The sequence below is a fragment of the Columba livia genome, chromosome 25 (genome assembly GCF_036013475.1).
Source record: "Columba livia isolate bColLiv1 breed racing homer chromosome 25, bColLiv1.pat.W.v2, whole genome shotgun sequence".
In the NCBI taxonomy this organism is placed as follows: Eukaryota; Metazoa; Chordata; class Aves; order Columbiformes; family Columbidae; genus Columba; species Columba livia.
In genome coordinates this window covers 5928902-5941167 of record NC_088626.1, presented here as the reverse complement: position 1 = coordinate 5941167, position 12266 = coordinate 5928902, and the positions used below count along the sequence as shown (strand labels likewise).

At 53.2% G+C, this 12266-nt stretch overlaps 1 protein-coding gene across 14 annotated transcripts; it reads left to right on the top strand.

Annotated features, from left to right (window-relative positions):
* Positions 1-1344: 1344 nt before the first annotated feature.
* LOC135576379 (uncharacterized) lies at positions 1345-10203 on the top strand. Of its 14 annotated transcripts, none has more exons than XM_065041207.1 (7): positions 1345-1746; positions 3108-3763; positions 4528-5056; positions 6189-6360; positions 7075-7152; positions 7289-7584; positions 8158-10203. In XM_065041207.1, exons 4-7 carry the CDS (start codon positions 6242-6244, stop codon positions 8511-8513), a joined length of 849 nt encoding a protein of 282 aa, XP_064897279.1. In that variant the 5' UTR covers positions 1345-1746; positions 3108-3763; positions 4528-5056; positions 6189-6241; the 3' UTR covers positions 8514-10203. The 14 variants fall into 14 exon arrangements, 6 of the variants coding, with proteins under 6 accessions (XP_064897279.1, XP_064897280.1, XP_064897281.1 ...); XM_065041208.1 differs by having other exon boundaries at positions 1347-1746; positions 3280-3763; XM_065041209.1 differs by lacking the exon at positions 3108-3763 and having other exon boundaries at positions 1348-1746.
* Positions 10204-12266: the final 2063 nt, after the last annotated feature.

Genomic DNA, 12266 nt, shown 5'->3' with positions numbered 1-12266 from the left:
TGCGCCGTGCAGCCGCCCCCTCCTCTTCATCTTCATCTTCCTCCCCCTCCCCCTCATCCTGCCCCTCCACGTCCCCCTGCCGCTCGCCGTCCCCATCCTCCGCCGCGGGGCTCAGCCAGTGGCGGGGACAGGGCTCCCCACGGGCCTGGCACACGTTGTGCAGCAGCACGCAGGCCACCAGCAGCGTGGGCAGGAACCCCAGGTCCGTGTCGTTGCGCTTTTGCAGGCACCGCCAGCGGCCCCGCAGCCGCCCCACCGCCCCCGCGGCGGCCGCCCGCGCCGCCGCTGCCCCCGCGTTGAACCGCCGCCGCCCCCGCCGCCCCCGCGCCTCCGCCCCGCCGAACGGCCGCAGCAGCCAGGGCAGCAGCGGGTCGCCGGGGCGGCCCAGCAGGTACGCGGGGACTGTCACTGCCCCCAGCTGCGCGGGGGGCGCGGGGCAGAGCCCACCCCGCTGTGCCCGCCGGTACAGCGCCGAGCGCCGGAGGCTGACACCCGGCGGCATCACCTCGACGTCCCAGAAGCAGCCGCGGGCGTCGACGGCGGCCTGCAGCTCCACGGCGTGCCAGCCGCGCCCCGCGCTGTAGCTGGCGGCGTCCTCGGCGGGAGCGCGGATGGGGACGCGCAGCCGCGCCAGCACCCCTGCCAGCTGCGGCAGCGCAAACCCGCCCGCGGCGGCCGGCGGGGCGGCGAAGGCCGGGGCCAGGTTGGCCACGACGGCCTCGCAGACGTCCCGCAGGATCTTGCAGACGGTGGAGCGGGAGACGCCGAACTGCTGCTCCACCGCCCGGTACTCGGTGCAGGCGCCCAAGCGCCAGAGCGTGAGCGCCAGGCGCACCTCGGCCGGCACCGCGCGCCGCATGCACGTGTCGCGCCGCTCGATGGCCGCGCGCAGCCGCCCCGCCAGGAAGTCGAAGGTGGCCGGGCCCAGGCGGAAGTTCTCCCGCCACTCCCCGCGGCTGAACGCCTTGGCCCGCACCGTCTCCCAGAAGGCCGAGCTCCGCGCCTTGCTCCACAGCCGCCGCTCCCGCCCCGGGGCCGCCGCCGGGGCCCGGGCTGCGCCCAAGCGCTCCCTCAGCCACAGCGAAACGAAGAGGCGGCGGCTCCGCGCCTGCGCCCGGCGGTGCCGGGAGCTCCGGAGGCGCCGTGCGGCCTCTCGCAGCCGCCGCCCCCGCTGCAGCCGCAGCAGCGAGAGGCCGCAGAGGGCGACGGCGCCGCGGGAAAGCGCGGCCGCCGCCGCCGCGGCCATCTTGGGGCTGGGAGGGGGGGTGGCTGCACTGCGCAGGCGCGGAGCCGTGGCTGCATACACTGCGCGTGCGCGGCGAGTGTGGGTTGGGGGGGATTCCCGCCCTAAGGGGCACAGCCAATGGGCATCAGAGGCCGCCTCCAGGCCAATCGCGGCTCGGGACGGGTCCTGACGGACGGTGACACGCAGGCTGTGCGGCCAATGGCGGTGCCGGGGGAGTGGCCACGCAGCCGGCCCCGGGAGCAGCAGCCCGGCCATGGCGGTTCGTTCCGCCGCTGCTGCCGGAGCGCCGCTGCCACGGGCGGTTCCTGCGGCTGCAGCGGCTGCGCGGGGCGGGGCGGGGGCCCGGGGGTGCGGCCCCGCCGGCCGGTGCCGGGCGGTCGCCGTGTTGCCCTCGGGCAGCAGGGGGGGTGGGTCCCGTTGATCCCCCCCGCGCAGTTCCGCGGTTGAGAATCCTCCTCAGCAACGCGCCGGGACCGCGATCGCCGCCGGTTCCGTCCCGGGTGAGCGGCGGGGGGGCGGGTTTGGTTGTTCCGGAGGGTTGTGGGGGGCACGGGGCGGGTCTGGGGGTGCAGGGGAGCTGTAGGGGGGTTGGGGTGCAGCCGGCAGGAGGGACCAGGTTTGGGGGCCCTGGGTCTCTTTGGCGGGGGGAGGCGCTGCTGACCGGCCTGCCCCCAGCGAATACTCCTCCAGGGACCCCCGCACATCCCGATCGCTCCCCGCCCCCCGCGACTCCCCCAAATCCCCCTGAACCCCAGTCCCCCTTTTTTACCCCAAAACAGCCCCAAATGTACCCCCCAATGTCCCCTTGACACACACTCCACCCAACCCCCCCGCACCAAGGTCTCCAGTGTATTAATTAACCGTGTAAAATTAAACATGACGTCTGAATGTTAAATAAAAACCAAAAAATTTTGAAGTTTTATTGAAGTTTTTATTGAATTTTTGTTTCATGGAAGGGAATGTTGTGGTAAATTTACTGGGATTAATGTTTTGCTTTAAAAACTTTTTGTATCTCAAAAGTGACCTAAACAGTTTGATGAAGAACGTTTCAAATTAAATTAATTTCCAATTAAATTTCTTGGGATTAGATGTCCATCAGAGGTAGCGGTGATCTGTAGAGCCTTGGGCTTAAAAACCACTGCATTGGTCCCTCTCCACATTAAAAATCCATAATTAAACAGTTAAATATTTTCTGTAATTAAAAATCCTGTAATCTGCATTCTGTAATTTAAAAATTCTGTGATTAAACAGTTGAATAGCCAATATCACTCTGATCACATGACTAAATCTCTTGATTTAGGCCTCAACTCAGTTTGTTCCCACCAATAATTAATATTTCTGTGCAAAATCCTTTCATTTCCCCCCCGTGCCAGCGGGGGGACCCAGAGGACCCGCCCGGGCTCCCCCAGGTTTGGGGAAGCAGCACTGGGGAGGGGCCACTTTTTCCCCCAGGTACAAATATAGAGGCAATTTGTACAAAAACTCTAAAGTGGGGGGGACGGCAACTTGGGAACCCCCCAAAACACCACGGGGGGGTCCACATCACCCCATGTGCCCCATCACTTTTGGGGTGTCAGAGCCCCCGCACACACATGCAGCTGCCCCTTGGGGGTCCTGGGTGGGTTGTGAGGTCCCTGGGGGGCTGGAGGGAAGAAAGGGGTTATTGGGGGGGACCCTGGGTTTGGGGGGCATCCCAGGGGTTCTTGTGAGTGTCCCTGTGGGGCTGGGGGGGTCTCAGTGGTTTCTGGGATCCCTGGGGGAGTCCCTGAGATCCTGGGGTTTCTCTGGGGGAAAAAAGAATTTGGAGGCTGGGAGGGAACTTTGTGAGAGGAGAAGTGAAACATTCCCTCTGTTTTACAAGGCCGAGCTCAGCCCCAGCTCCTTCTCAGAGGTTCCGTTCAGCAGGGCCTAAAGCAACGAACCAAAAATGGTTTGAAGTTTCTTCCTCATGTCCCGCCTGAATCTCCCCTCCTGTAGCTGAAAACCATCACCCCTTGTGTCCTGGTTTTGTTAAAAACAAGTTTCTCTTTCAGTGAATTTGCCTGTCAGCTAAAGCTTCATATTAACTGCATTTTCCTGGAGAACCAGACACATGTTTTGGTAAACCTGGCAATGGAATGCAAACTTATTGATAAGCACGGATGGACATCTCGCGAGAGGGGTGACGAGAAGCAAGTGACCAAGAAACTGACCAACTGTGTATAACATCCCATTCACGTGAATACTTCATATAAAAGTGGGAGATCAGGAGGATCTCGTTTGCTTTCCCTTTTGCCCTTTTCCCTTCTGCTTATGGCCGACATTAGGAGAGGACCTTGCTAGTCGTCCCTGCGAACTGAGGCCAATGACAGACTGAATCCAGCTCCGATTGGCTGCAGAGTCCAGTCCAGGACTTTGGGTGTTGGCTTGTGAACTGAGGCCAATGACAGACTGAATCCAGCTCCGGTTGGCTGCAGAGTCCAATCCAGGACTTTGGGTGCCTGCTCTGCAGTTGCTGAGACTTTCAAGATTGGTTTTGTATATTTTGTATTATTTTCTCTATTCTTATTAGTAGCATTAGTAAAACATTGTTAATTTTTCCAGCTCTCTTCTCTCTGTCCTTCTTTCCCTCCCGATCGCCTGTCCTGAGTGGGAAGGGGGGAGAGGGAGGGGCACAAAGGGGGAAGTGGGGGGGGAGAGGGGGTTAGCAATATATCTGCCAGGGTTTTATTGTCACCCCGCAATCTTAACCCTCGACACCTTGTCACGTCGCAACAGGCCCTGCTCAAAAGTCTCAGGATTACGTGGATCATGTCTTTGCTCAACAGGGGCCTCACTTGTGGCCTCTGCTCTGTTTGAGGGAAGAAGGGAGAAAGAAACAATTTCTTTTTTTCGTTCCAAAACAAATGTTTTAACTGGATGTTGGTGCATCTTGAGATGGGCCCTTGAGTCCTCTGCAACTTCTAAATCTTTCCAAAGTGACCCTTAAACAGTATTATTCCCTGAAAATAAAAGCTTCCGAACAAATATGAGGCCTTGGTACTTGTTTTAAAAACGTTCTTTAAGCTTCAGTGACTGTTCGCTGCTGCCCTTATCTACAGTCATACTGAATAAAGCGATACAGAAAGCTCGATGTATTCACGAGGTGTTAATGTCGACATCTCGTTATCTGTATTCTCTCCGAGAAAGCAAAAGTAACTCCAAACACTGATGCCGTCCCAGTTCTGGTGCAAGAGGAAGCCGTGGAAACCATCTTCATGCGACTCATTAGCTGACGTCCCTTCCCGGCCGTTTTGCTGCAGGTCACCAGACTATCGACACCTCTGGATTGGTCACGGACCTGATGGGAGCCGAGGGAAAACGGAAAGGGAAGGTTGGATCCCGTGGGAAATGGGGACAAGAATCAAGGACCGCGCTACTGCTGATCCTCTTCATCACTCGTTGTGAGGAAGGTGCCTGAGGGAGAAGAGAGAACAGCCACCGATGTCCCCCAGCGCAAGATGGACAATGGTTCCTGGGGCAAAGAGGTGATCTAGGGCATGTGGAAAGGAAAAGATCCCGAAAACATGACAGCCCCAAGATGCCACATCCAGTGTGCAGCTTCCCCCGAGCTTCCTCCCAGCTGTGGTCAGCGGCTTCTCCTTCATTATCAGCCCTTCCTGCCCCACTGATTGCCCAGCTCGTGTCAGATGGCTGGAGAAGGTGGTTCAGAAACACCGGGCAGGACAAGGCCAGCAGGCAGCTCGCTGCTCTCCTGGAGAGGCCGCCACGGAGCCCTGAGAAGCCCCTGGGTCATGTGCCGTGATGGTCACAGCCTCGTGATGCTTCTGGGTGAGTGTCTCATCCTCCCCTTGCTGCTCCTCCCATACAGCTATCTTTTTTCTCATTTCTTCCCCTCTTCTTTTCCTTTCTTTCATAATTTCCCCTTCTTCTGCCTTATACCCCTCTCAAGTCTCTCTTTTGCTGCTGTCATCTCTTCTTTCTTCCTCTCTCCTTTCTGTTTTTTGATCCCCTCTTCCCTCCTGTCTTCATCATCCTCTCTCCATCTCCCTTTCCGTCTCCTCCTCTCCTCCATATGTAATTAATATTCATTTAATTAATGTAATTAATATTCATTAATTTATAATAATTGCATAATTACATAACTACATAATTCATGTAATTAATATTCATATTCACATATTCTATATATTCATATAGAATTCTGTATATTTGTAAAATTCATCTATTTCTTGGCTGAGCTGATGGAATTAGTTCTGTCCTGTCAACTGCAAATCTAAATTCTGAGGACAGGACCAATTGGGCTGAAAACTCGTTGCCATGGTGCTCCTGGAGACGTGCCCAACATGTGACACAATAAGGTCTCCCTGGAGGCTTCTCTTCTCACAGAACCCCATTCTGGTTTGGGATGAAGGGACCTCTGGAGGTCATCCAGTCCAACCGCTCTGCTAACACACGGTCACCAGAGCAGATCACACAGGTGGGTCCAGATGGGTTTGGATGTCTCAGAGAAGGAGACTCCACACCCACTCTGGGCAGCCTGGGCCAGGCTCTGGCACCTCCCAACAAAGAAGTTTCTCCTCATGTTCAGATGGATCCTCCTGTGTTTCAGTCTGTGCCTGTTGCCCCTCACCCTGGCGTTGGGCACCACTGAACAGAGTCTGGTCCATCCTCTGACACCCACCCTGAGATACTGATCCTATTGATCACATCCCTTTCAGCTTCTCTTCTCCAGCTGAACAGCCCCAGCTCTCTCAGTCTCTCCTGATTAGAAAGATGCTCCAGACCCCTCAGCATCTTTGTGTCCCTCCACTGGACTCCCTCCAGTAATTCCTTGTCCTTCTTAAACTGGGGAGTCCAGAACTGGACCCAGAACTCCAGATGCGGCTTCACCAGGGCGGAGCAGAGCGGGAAGATTCACCTCTCTCGACCTGCTGCTCACACTCTTCTTAATATCCCCCAGGTACTCTTGGCCTCTTGGCCACAAGGACACATTGGTGACTTGTGGCCAACCTGATGTCAACCAGAACTCCCAAGTCCTTCTCCGCAGAGCTGCTTTCCAGTGGGTCCACCCTCAAACTGTACTGGTACTGGACCCCCGTCTGTCCCAGGAGATATTCCATGCCACTAACATGGTGCTTATCAGTAAAAAGGCAGGGAAGGGGGGTTGGAGGGCAGCCATCGCTCAGGGTCTGCTGGATCTCCCTGTGCTTGTGGGAGCCCATGAGTCTTTGCATCACGTGTTCCGTTTTTTTCTCTCTTCCTCTTTCAATTACTTATCTCACTTTTTTTTTATCTTAGCCCATGAGTTTTCTTACTTTTGCTCATCATATTCTTCATTCCCATCCTGCTGAGGGGTGCATGGAGTTGGTCTGCCAGCCAAGGCTGCCCCACCACAGCTCCCCAGCCCCTCACATCTCCAATCCCAGCAACAGCCCACCTCAAGCTGGCCAGAAACCCCAAAGTTTCCTTTCTCCTACAGCCTCATTTCTTTAAGTTTCAACATACCGTTTCCCACTGCCGATATCAATCAATCGCTTGGCGATCAGCAAATCATTTCTGACAGAAGAAATGATCTCATGCAACACGTGTCACATGTAACTGAAAGATAAGTTCAGGTTTCTAGATTTTTTTTTTCCCGGTGTGGCCTCACTGTCTTGTGAAATTGTTTTTAATTTTTCTTCATGATCCATCTTGGCTTTCCGTGCCGCGGTGGCACAAAGAGGAACCACGACCTGTGTTAATCTGTGACGTTGTGGGGGGGCTGCCCCCTGGAACGGTGGTCACGAGGGACAGGACTCCATTGGGCAGTGGCCGCATCAGTGATTTCTTTTCTCTCCCTTTTGCAGCCTCCTTGCACTCGTTGTCTCAACGCCGATCTCTCCTGGCTTTCCTCCAGCTGCTGCCGTTGGCTGTGTCCTCTGTGGGTAAGTGCAGCTCGACCCCTCCCTAGATGCTCTCTAGTTGGCTGGGGTTTCTAAAACACGGGGAAAACGGGTGTCTCACTTCTCCTTATGCAAAGTTTCCTCCCAACCTCCAAATCCTTTTTTTTTTCTTCACCAGACCCCTTTTACCCCCTGCGCTCTCCACAGACCCCAGTTACCATTTCTGTTATGAAGGGGAACATCTCACTTTTCTGTGCATGGCCAAGACGATGAGGAAAATTGGCAGATTTTGGTTCTTCAATCAAACTGGGGAGCAAATCGACCTGCGATCACTGTACCCCCTCCTGACTGCCCGGCTGCAGCTCACAGCTACAAAAGTGTCTGCTGGCGAGTGCTCATACATGTACTTCATGGAGGACTCTGGACAGGAAATCCCTTCCAAGCGGAGCTTTCCTCTCACCGTTGAGGTTCAGGGTAGGCTGGTCTCGTCTTACGACTCAGCTGCAATTGGAGCTGATACCACGTGCCTCCCTGGAGAGCGTCATCTTGGCTGATGGCCTTGTCCTTGGGTCACCAGTGGACACATGGAGCTGCTCTGGCCTCTCACAAGCTTTTGTGCTCCTGGATTGCTCTGCGAAAGCAGGAATTTGTTGGCCTGACGGCTGTGTCAGCTCCAGGAAAACTTCCAGCAGGGTTTGGGGTATATTACTTGCCTTCTTACTTTGGGCATGTGAAAATACTTATTTTCTGCACTTCAGTGAATGGAAAGAAACCGTGGAAGCTACGCTGAGCTCTGAGATCCAGGGGCTGTTTTTTCTCTGCCCTTAGACAGAGACGCAAATGACCCCCACACCCTGTTTTGTCATTCAAGGCTCCCTATTTGCCTCAATAGTAATCAGAAAAAGAGTAAGCTGATTTTCTAGGCTGAGTCATGACACTGGCTTTGTGCACAGGTCCTGGTGTCAATGCGCAGCCAGTTTTTTGTATTCTGTGTTGCATTATGTTGGTTTGTTGTGTAGTTTTTGGTTTTTTTCATTTTTTTTCCAGCTGCTCCCGTGGCCCCAACTTTTTCCCTGGATCCTCAACAGCAGGTTTATAGAAACAGGAACTCCATCAAGCTCCTCTGGTCCATCCCCATGTCTCTGGATTATGTCAGAGAAGTCCCAAACTACACTGACTTTGGACTTGCCGTCTCCATCCCAGTGTCAAACCTGAAAAACTGCAACTACGATCTCCGGCTGACGGGAGATAACTCACGGGCTCTTACAGTTGTGCCTATTTTGTGTACAAATCTGCTCGTCCCATTGGCTCAGAGAGAAGCCACTTGTGTGGACAAGCACAGGCACGTCACAAGAAGAGCCGGAGGCCACGAATGCAATTGCAAAGAGCAAGTTTTATTTTAGTTACCTCTCTACTGGGGGATCTCCAAAGCCACACCTAAGCTCCCAGGCAGAGGTGACACCAGCGGGGATGCAGGCGCTGATAAGTTTAGCCCTGCTGGAAGGTCGTTAGGCCGGCTGCGCTCGTCTGTGTTTAAAGGCTTAGAGCAGATGCAGCCTCTTGCTGTGCTCTGCTCTTTCTCAAAACAAAGCAGGAATCTCAGACATGATAAGGTACCGTAGGGTTTCCCTCAGGCCTGTGTTATCTCACACAGAGGTTCTACTTGTCAAGCACACAAGGTCAGTAGAACAATTAATGTGATGTATGTGCTTTCTTTATACCCCAGCTGCGGGTCACTTGAGCGTGTTTACCTTTCTCCTCCTCGCCCAATCTTCTGCAATTCCCATGCATTCCACCCCCTCGCCCAAGGGACCATCTCTGCTGGGGCCAGAATGACCAGAGGTGTTCACTTGGGCGTGTAAAGTTCAGAACAGAACAATTTACAGAGATACCCAACAAACACATATACATATATAAAGAGAGAAAAGGAACAAATATATGTGTGCAATGATAGGTTGCATCTGGCATCCCGTCTATCTTCTCAAGGAATGAGATGAGTCTTTCGGCCAGGCACTGTCAGTGGATTGCTTCATTTGATGTGTCAGTCCCACAAGTATTTAGGTGTTATCTTCCATTCTGACTAGTTCATTAGCTGTCTTGAAGCAGCACTTGCCTTAAAAAATCAGGGCAGCATCTTCAGCCACTACCTACCCAAGGCTAAAGAACAATGAGAAACATTAGTGTGAAAAAAACAACCCAAACAAAACCCCTTGGCATAATACATATCTGTAGCAGAGCTATTGCGTTACTAAATGACAGTAAGAGATCTGCAGCTGTTAGTCTTGTGGAGGTGTGTCCTGCATATTATACTTGTAACATAGGGTTACAAGCCATGACGAGAATCTCTGATAAGTGAGGAAAACAGGGGCATCTTCTCCTTCCAGTAATACATACACTGTTGCTCCAGCTCCTTCAGCTAGTATTACTCCAGGCTTGACAACCTGGTGTGGGGTAATTACCCACACAGACTGGAAAGCCATGGCCTGTGCTTTCTCAGATTGAACTTCAACATGACGTTGGGTCTGCCACACAAGTAACACCGTTCCAATGCTGTCTCCTCTAGACAAAGCACAAGTAGTCATTGAAGATACCTGAAATACAAGAACTCGAGAGTCCGATATTAGCAAAGGATGCAACATAAGAGGAGAAGTCAGAGGACACAACCATACACCATTCTCAGGAATTATTATGTGGACTTTCACATCCAGATTAATAGGTCACAGTCCCACTTCGCAATCCATCGGGGTGAATAATTCCGTTTCCCCTGTAGTTAGTATTTTGGAAGAAATGCCATCTGGAAGGATTTCAGTCTGCACCATGTTTTGCACTGGGGGTGTTGCGATGCGATCACAGGGTGTTTGATTATGGATATTCCGACTGTTCAGCAAAAAAACTGCTTTAGTCAGATGTGGGCTCCAATGTTGCAAAGTTTTAGTACTGGTTAGTTTCTTCAGTTGTTCCTTCAACATCCCGTTCATCCTTTCAATTAAACCATTGGCCTGGGGATGATATGCAATGTGGAACAACCAGTCTATCCCTAACCCTTGAGCCCAGTCTTGTGAATTACATCCACTAAAGCATGTCCCTTGGTCACTCTGTATTTGATGGGGAGGTCCATAGTGATGGTTGAGTTGTTCTAGCGCCTCAATCGTATTATGCTGATTAGCATGTTTAGTGGGTTTGGCAAATAATGGCCCTGACACTGTATCCGCAGCAGTGAATACGTATTGCCACCCCCTAGATGGGGGTAAGGGGCCCACATAATCAACTTGCCAGGTGTTCAAAGCCCACTGACCACGCTTCATCTGTCCCCACGGCCTACATGGTGCTCTCAGGTGTAACCGGGTACAAGTAGCGCAGTTATGTGCACATGACGTATAAGCATGTAGTGGCACAGGGGTTTGGTTATGAGCAACGTCCCATGCACGTGCAGTAGAAGCTGAGCGATGACCACAAGCAAAATGCGCATTTAAAGCCTGAGCATGTATGTCGGCAGAGCTCATCTCATCTACCTCTCTCTTGTTCTGTGACTCAAGTGAGTCATCTTTTTGATGAGCTGAAGCATGTCTCCAAGGAGATGTCTGTGCATGCTGCCCAATTTGTTGCCATATATCTGCCCCCTATATAGGATATCTCTGTACATGCCAATCGTCCTGGGCCCAGAGGGGCAACCAGATTGTGAGACTTTTATACACTACCCAACTATCAGTATATAAATAATGTGCCCTCCCTTCAAGGATAGCAAGGAATGCTGCAATCAGTTCAGCCCACTGACTAGAGACCTGCACACTTGTCTGCCATAGTATTATGCCTGGTAAGTGCACTCTCTGCTGGGTTAAGTGCACTCTCTGCTGGGTTAAGAACTGGCTGGAGGGCCGGGCCCAGAGAGTGCTGGTGAATGGGGCTGCATCCAGCTGGCGGCCAGTCACTGGTGGTGTTCCCAGGGGTCAGTGTTGGGTCCTGTCCTGTTTAACATCTTGTTTGATGATTTAGATGAGGGGATTGAGACCATCATCAGCAAATTTGCTGATGACACCAAGTTGGGAGGGAGTGTCGACCTGCTGGAAGGCAGGAGGGCTCTGCAGAGGGATCTGGAGAGACTGGAAAAATGGGCTGATTCCAATGGGATGAAGTTCAACAAGGCCAAGTGCCAGGTCCTGCACTTTGGCCACAACAACCCCCTGCAGCGCTCCAGGCTGGGCGCAGAGTGGCTGGAGAGCAGTCAGACAGAAAGGGACCTGGGGGTACTAATTGACAGGAAGCTCAACACGAGCCAACAGTGTGCCCAGGTGGCCAAGAAGGCCAATGGGATCCTGTCCTGGATCCAAACTAGCGTGGTCAGCAGGACAAGGGCAGTGACCCTTCCCCTGTACTCTGCATTGGGGAGGCCATACCTGGAGTATTGCGTTCAGTTCTGGGCTCCTCAGTTCAGGAAAGAGACTGAAGTGCTGGAGCGGGTCCAGAGAAGAGCAACAAGACTGGGGAAGGGACTTGAACATAAGACCTATGGGGAGAGGCTGAGGGAGCTGGGCTTGTTTAGGATGGAGAAGAGGAGGCTTAGAGGTGAGCTCAGCACTCTCTAGAACTACCTGAAGAGCAGTTCTAGCCAGGTGGGGATTGGTCTCTTCTCCCAGGCAGTCAGCAATAGGACAAGGGGCCATGGGCTTCAACTCTGCCAGGGGAAATTTAGGCTGGAGATTAGAAAGCAATTCTTTACAGAGAGAGTGGTCAGGCATTGGAATGGCTGCCCAGGGAGGTGCTGGACTCACCGGCCCTGGAGGGCTTTAAACTGGGATTGGACATGGCACTTAGTGCCATGATCTAGTAAACAGACTGGAGTTGGACCAAGGGTTGGACTTGATGATCTCTGAGGTCTTTTCCAACCCAGTCAATTGATTCTGTGATTCTGTAAAGGAGCATACGCAACCGCCCTCCGTTGCCTTTGTCCAGTTGCAGTGCATGCTGCACTGCCATCAGTAAACCAGGCATCCTTCTTGTGCTCTGCTGTTAACTCGTCGTAAGGAGGAGCCTCCTCCACAGGAGAGGTTGGGATGTCTCCTGGGGAAGAGTTTCCTCAAGTGCAGGCACATGATTAAATGATATTGTAGCAAGAAGGGTGGCATGTGGGGCAGTCACGTGAGTTTCCTGGTAAAAAT

Bases quoted from the DNA above. Each gene is read 5' to 3' on its own strand.
- LOC135576379 (XM_065041207.1), top strand. From the start codon at position 6,242: ATGTCAACCAGAACTCCCAAGTCCTTCTCCGCAGAGCTGCTTTCCAGT. The intron at 6,361-7,074 runs GTGCTTATCAGT...TCCCTTTTGCAG, and splicing joins TATTCCATGCCACTAACATG to CCTCCTTGCACTCGTTGTCT. The intron at 7,153-7,288 runs GTAAGTGCAGCT...TTTCTTCACCAG, and splicing joins GTTGGCTGTGTCCTCTGTGG to ACCCCTTTTACCCCCTGCGC.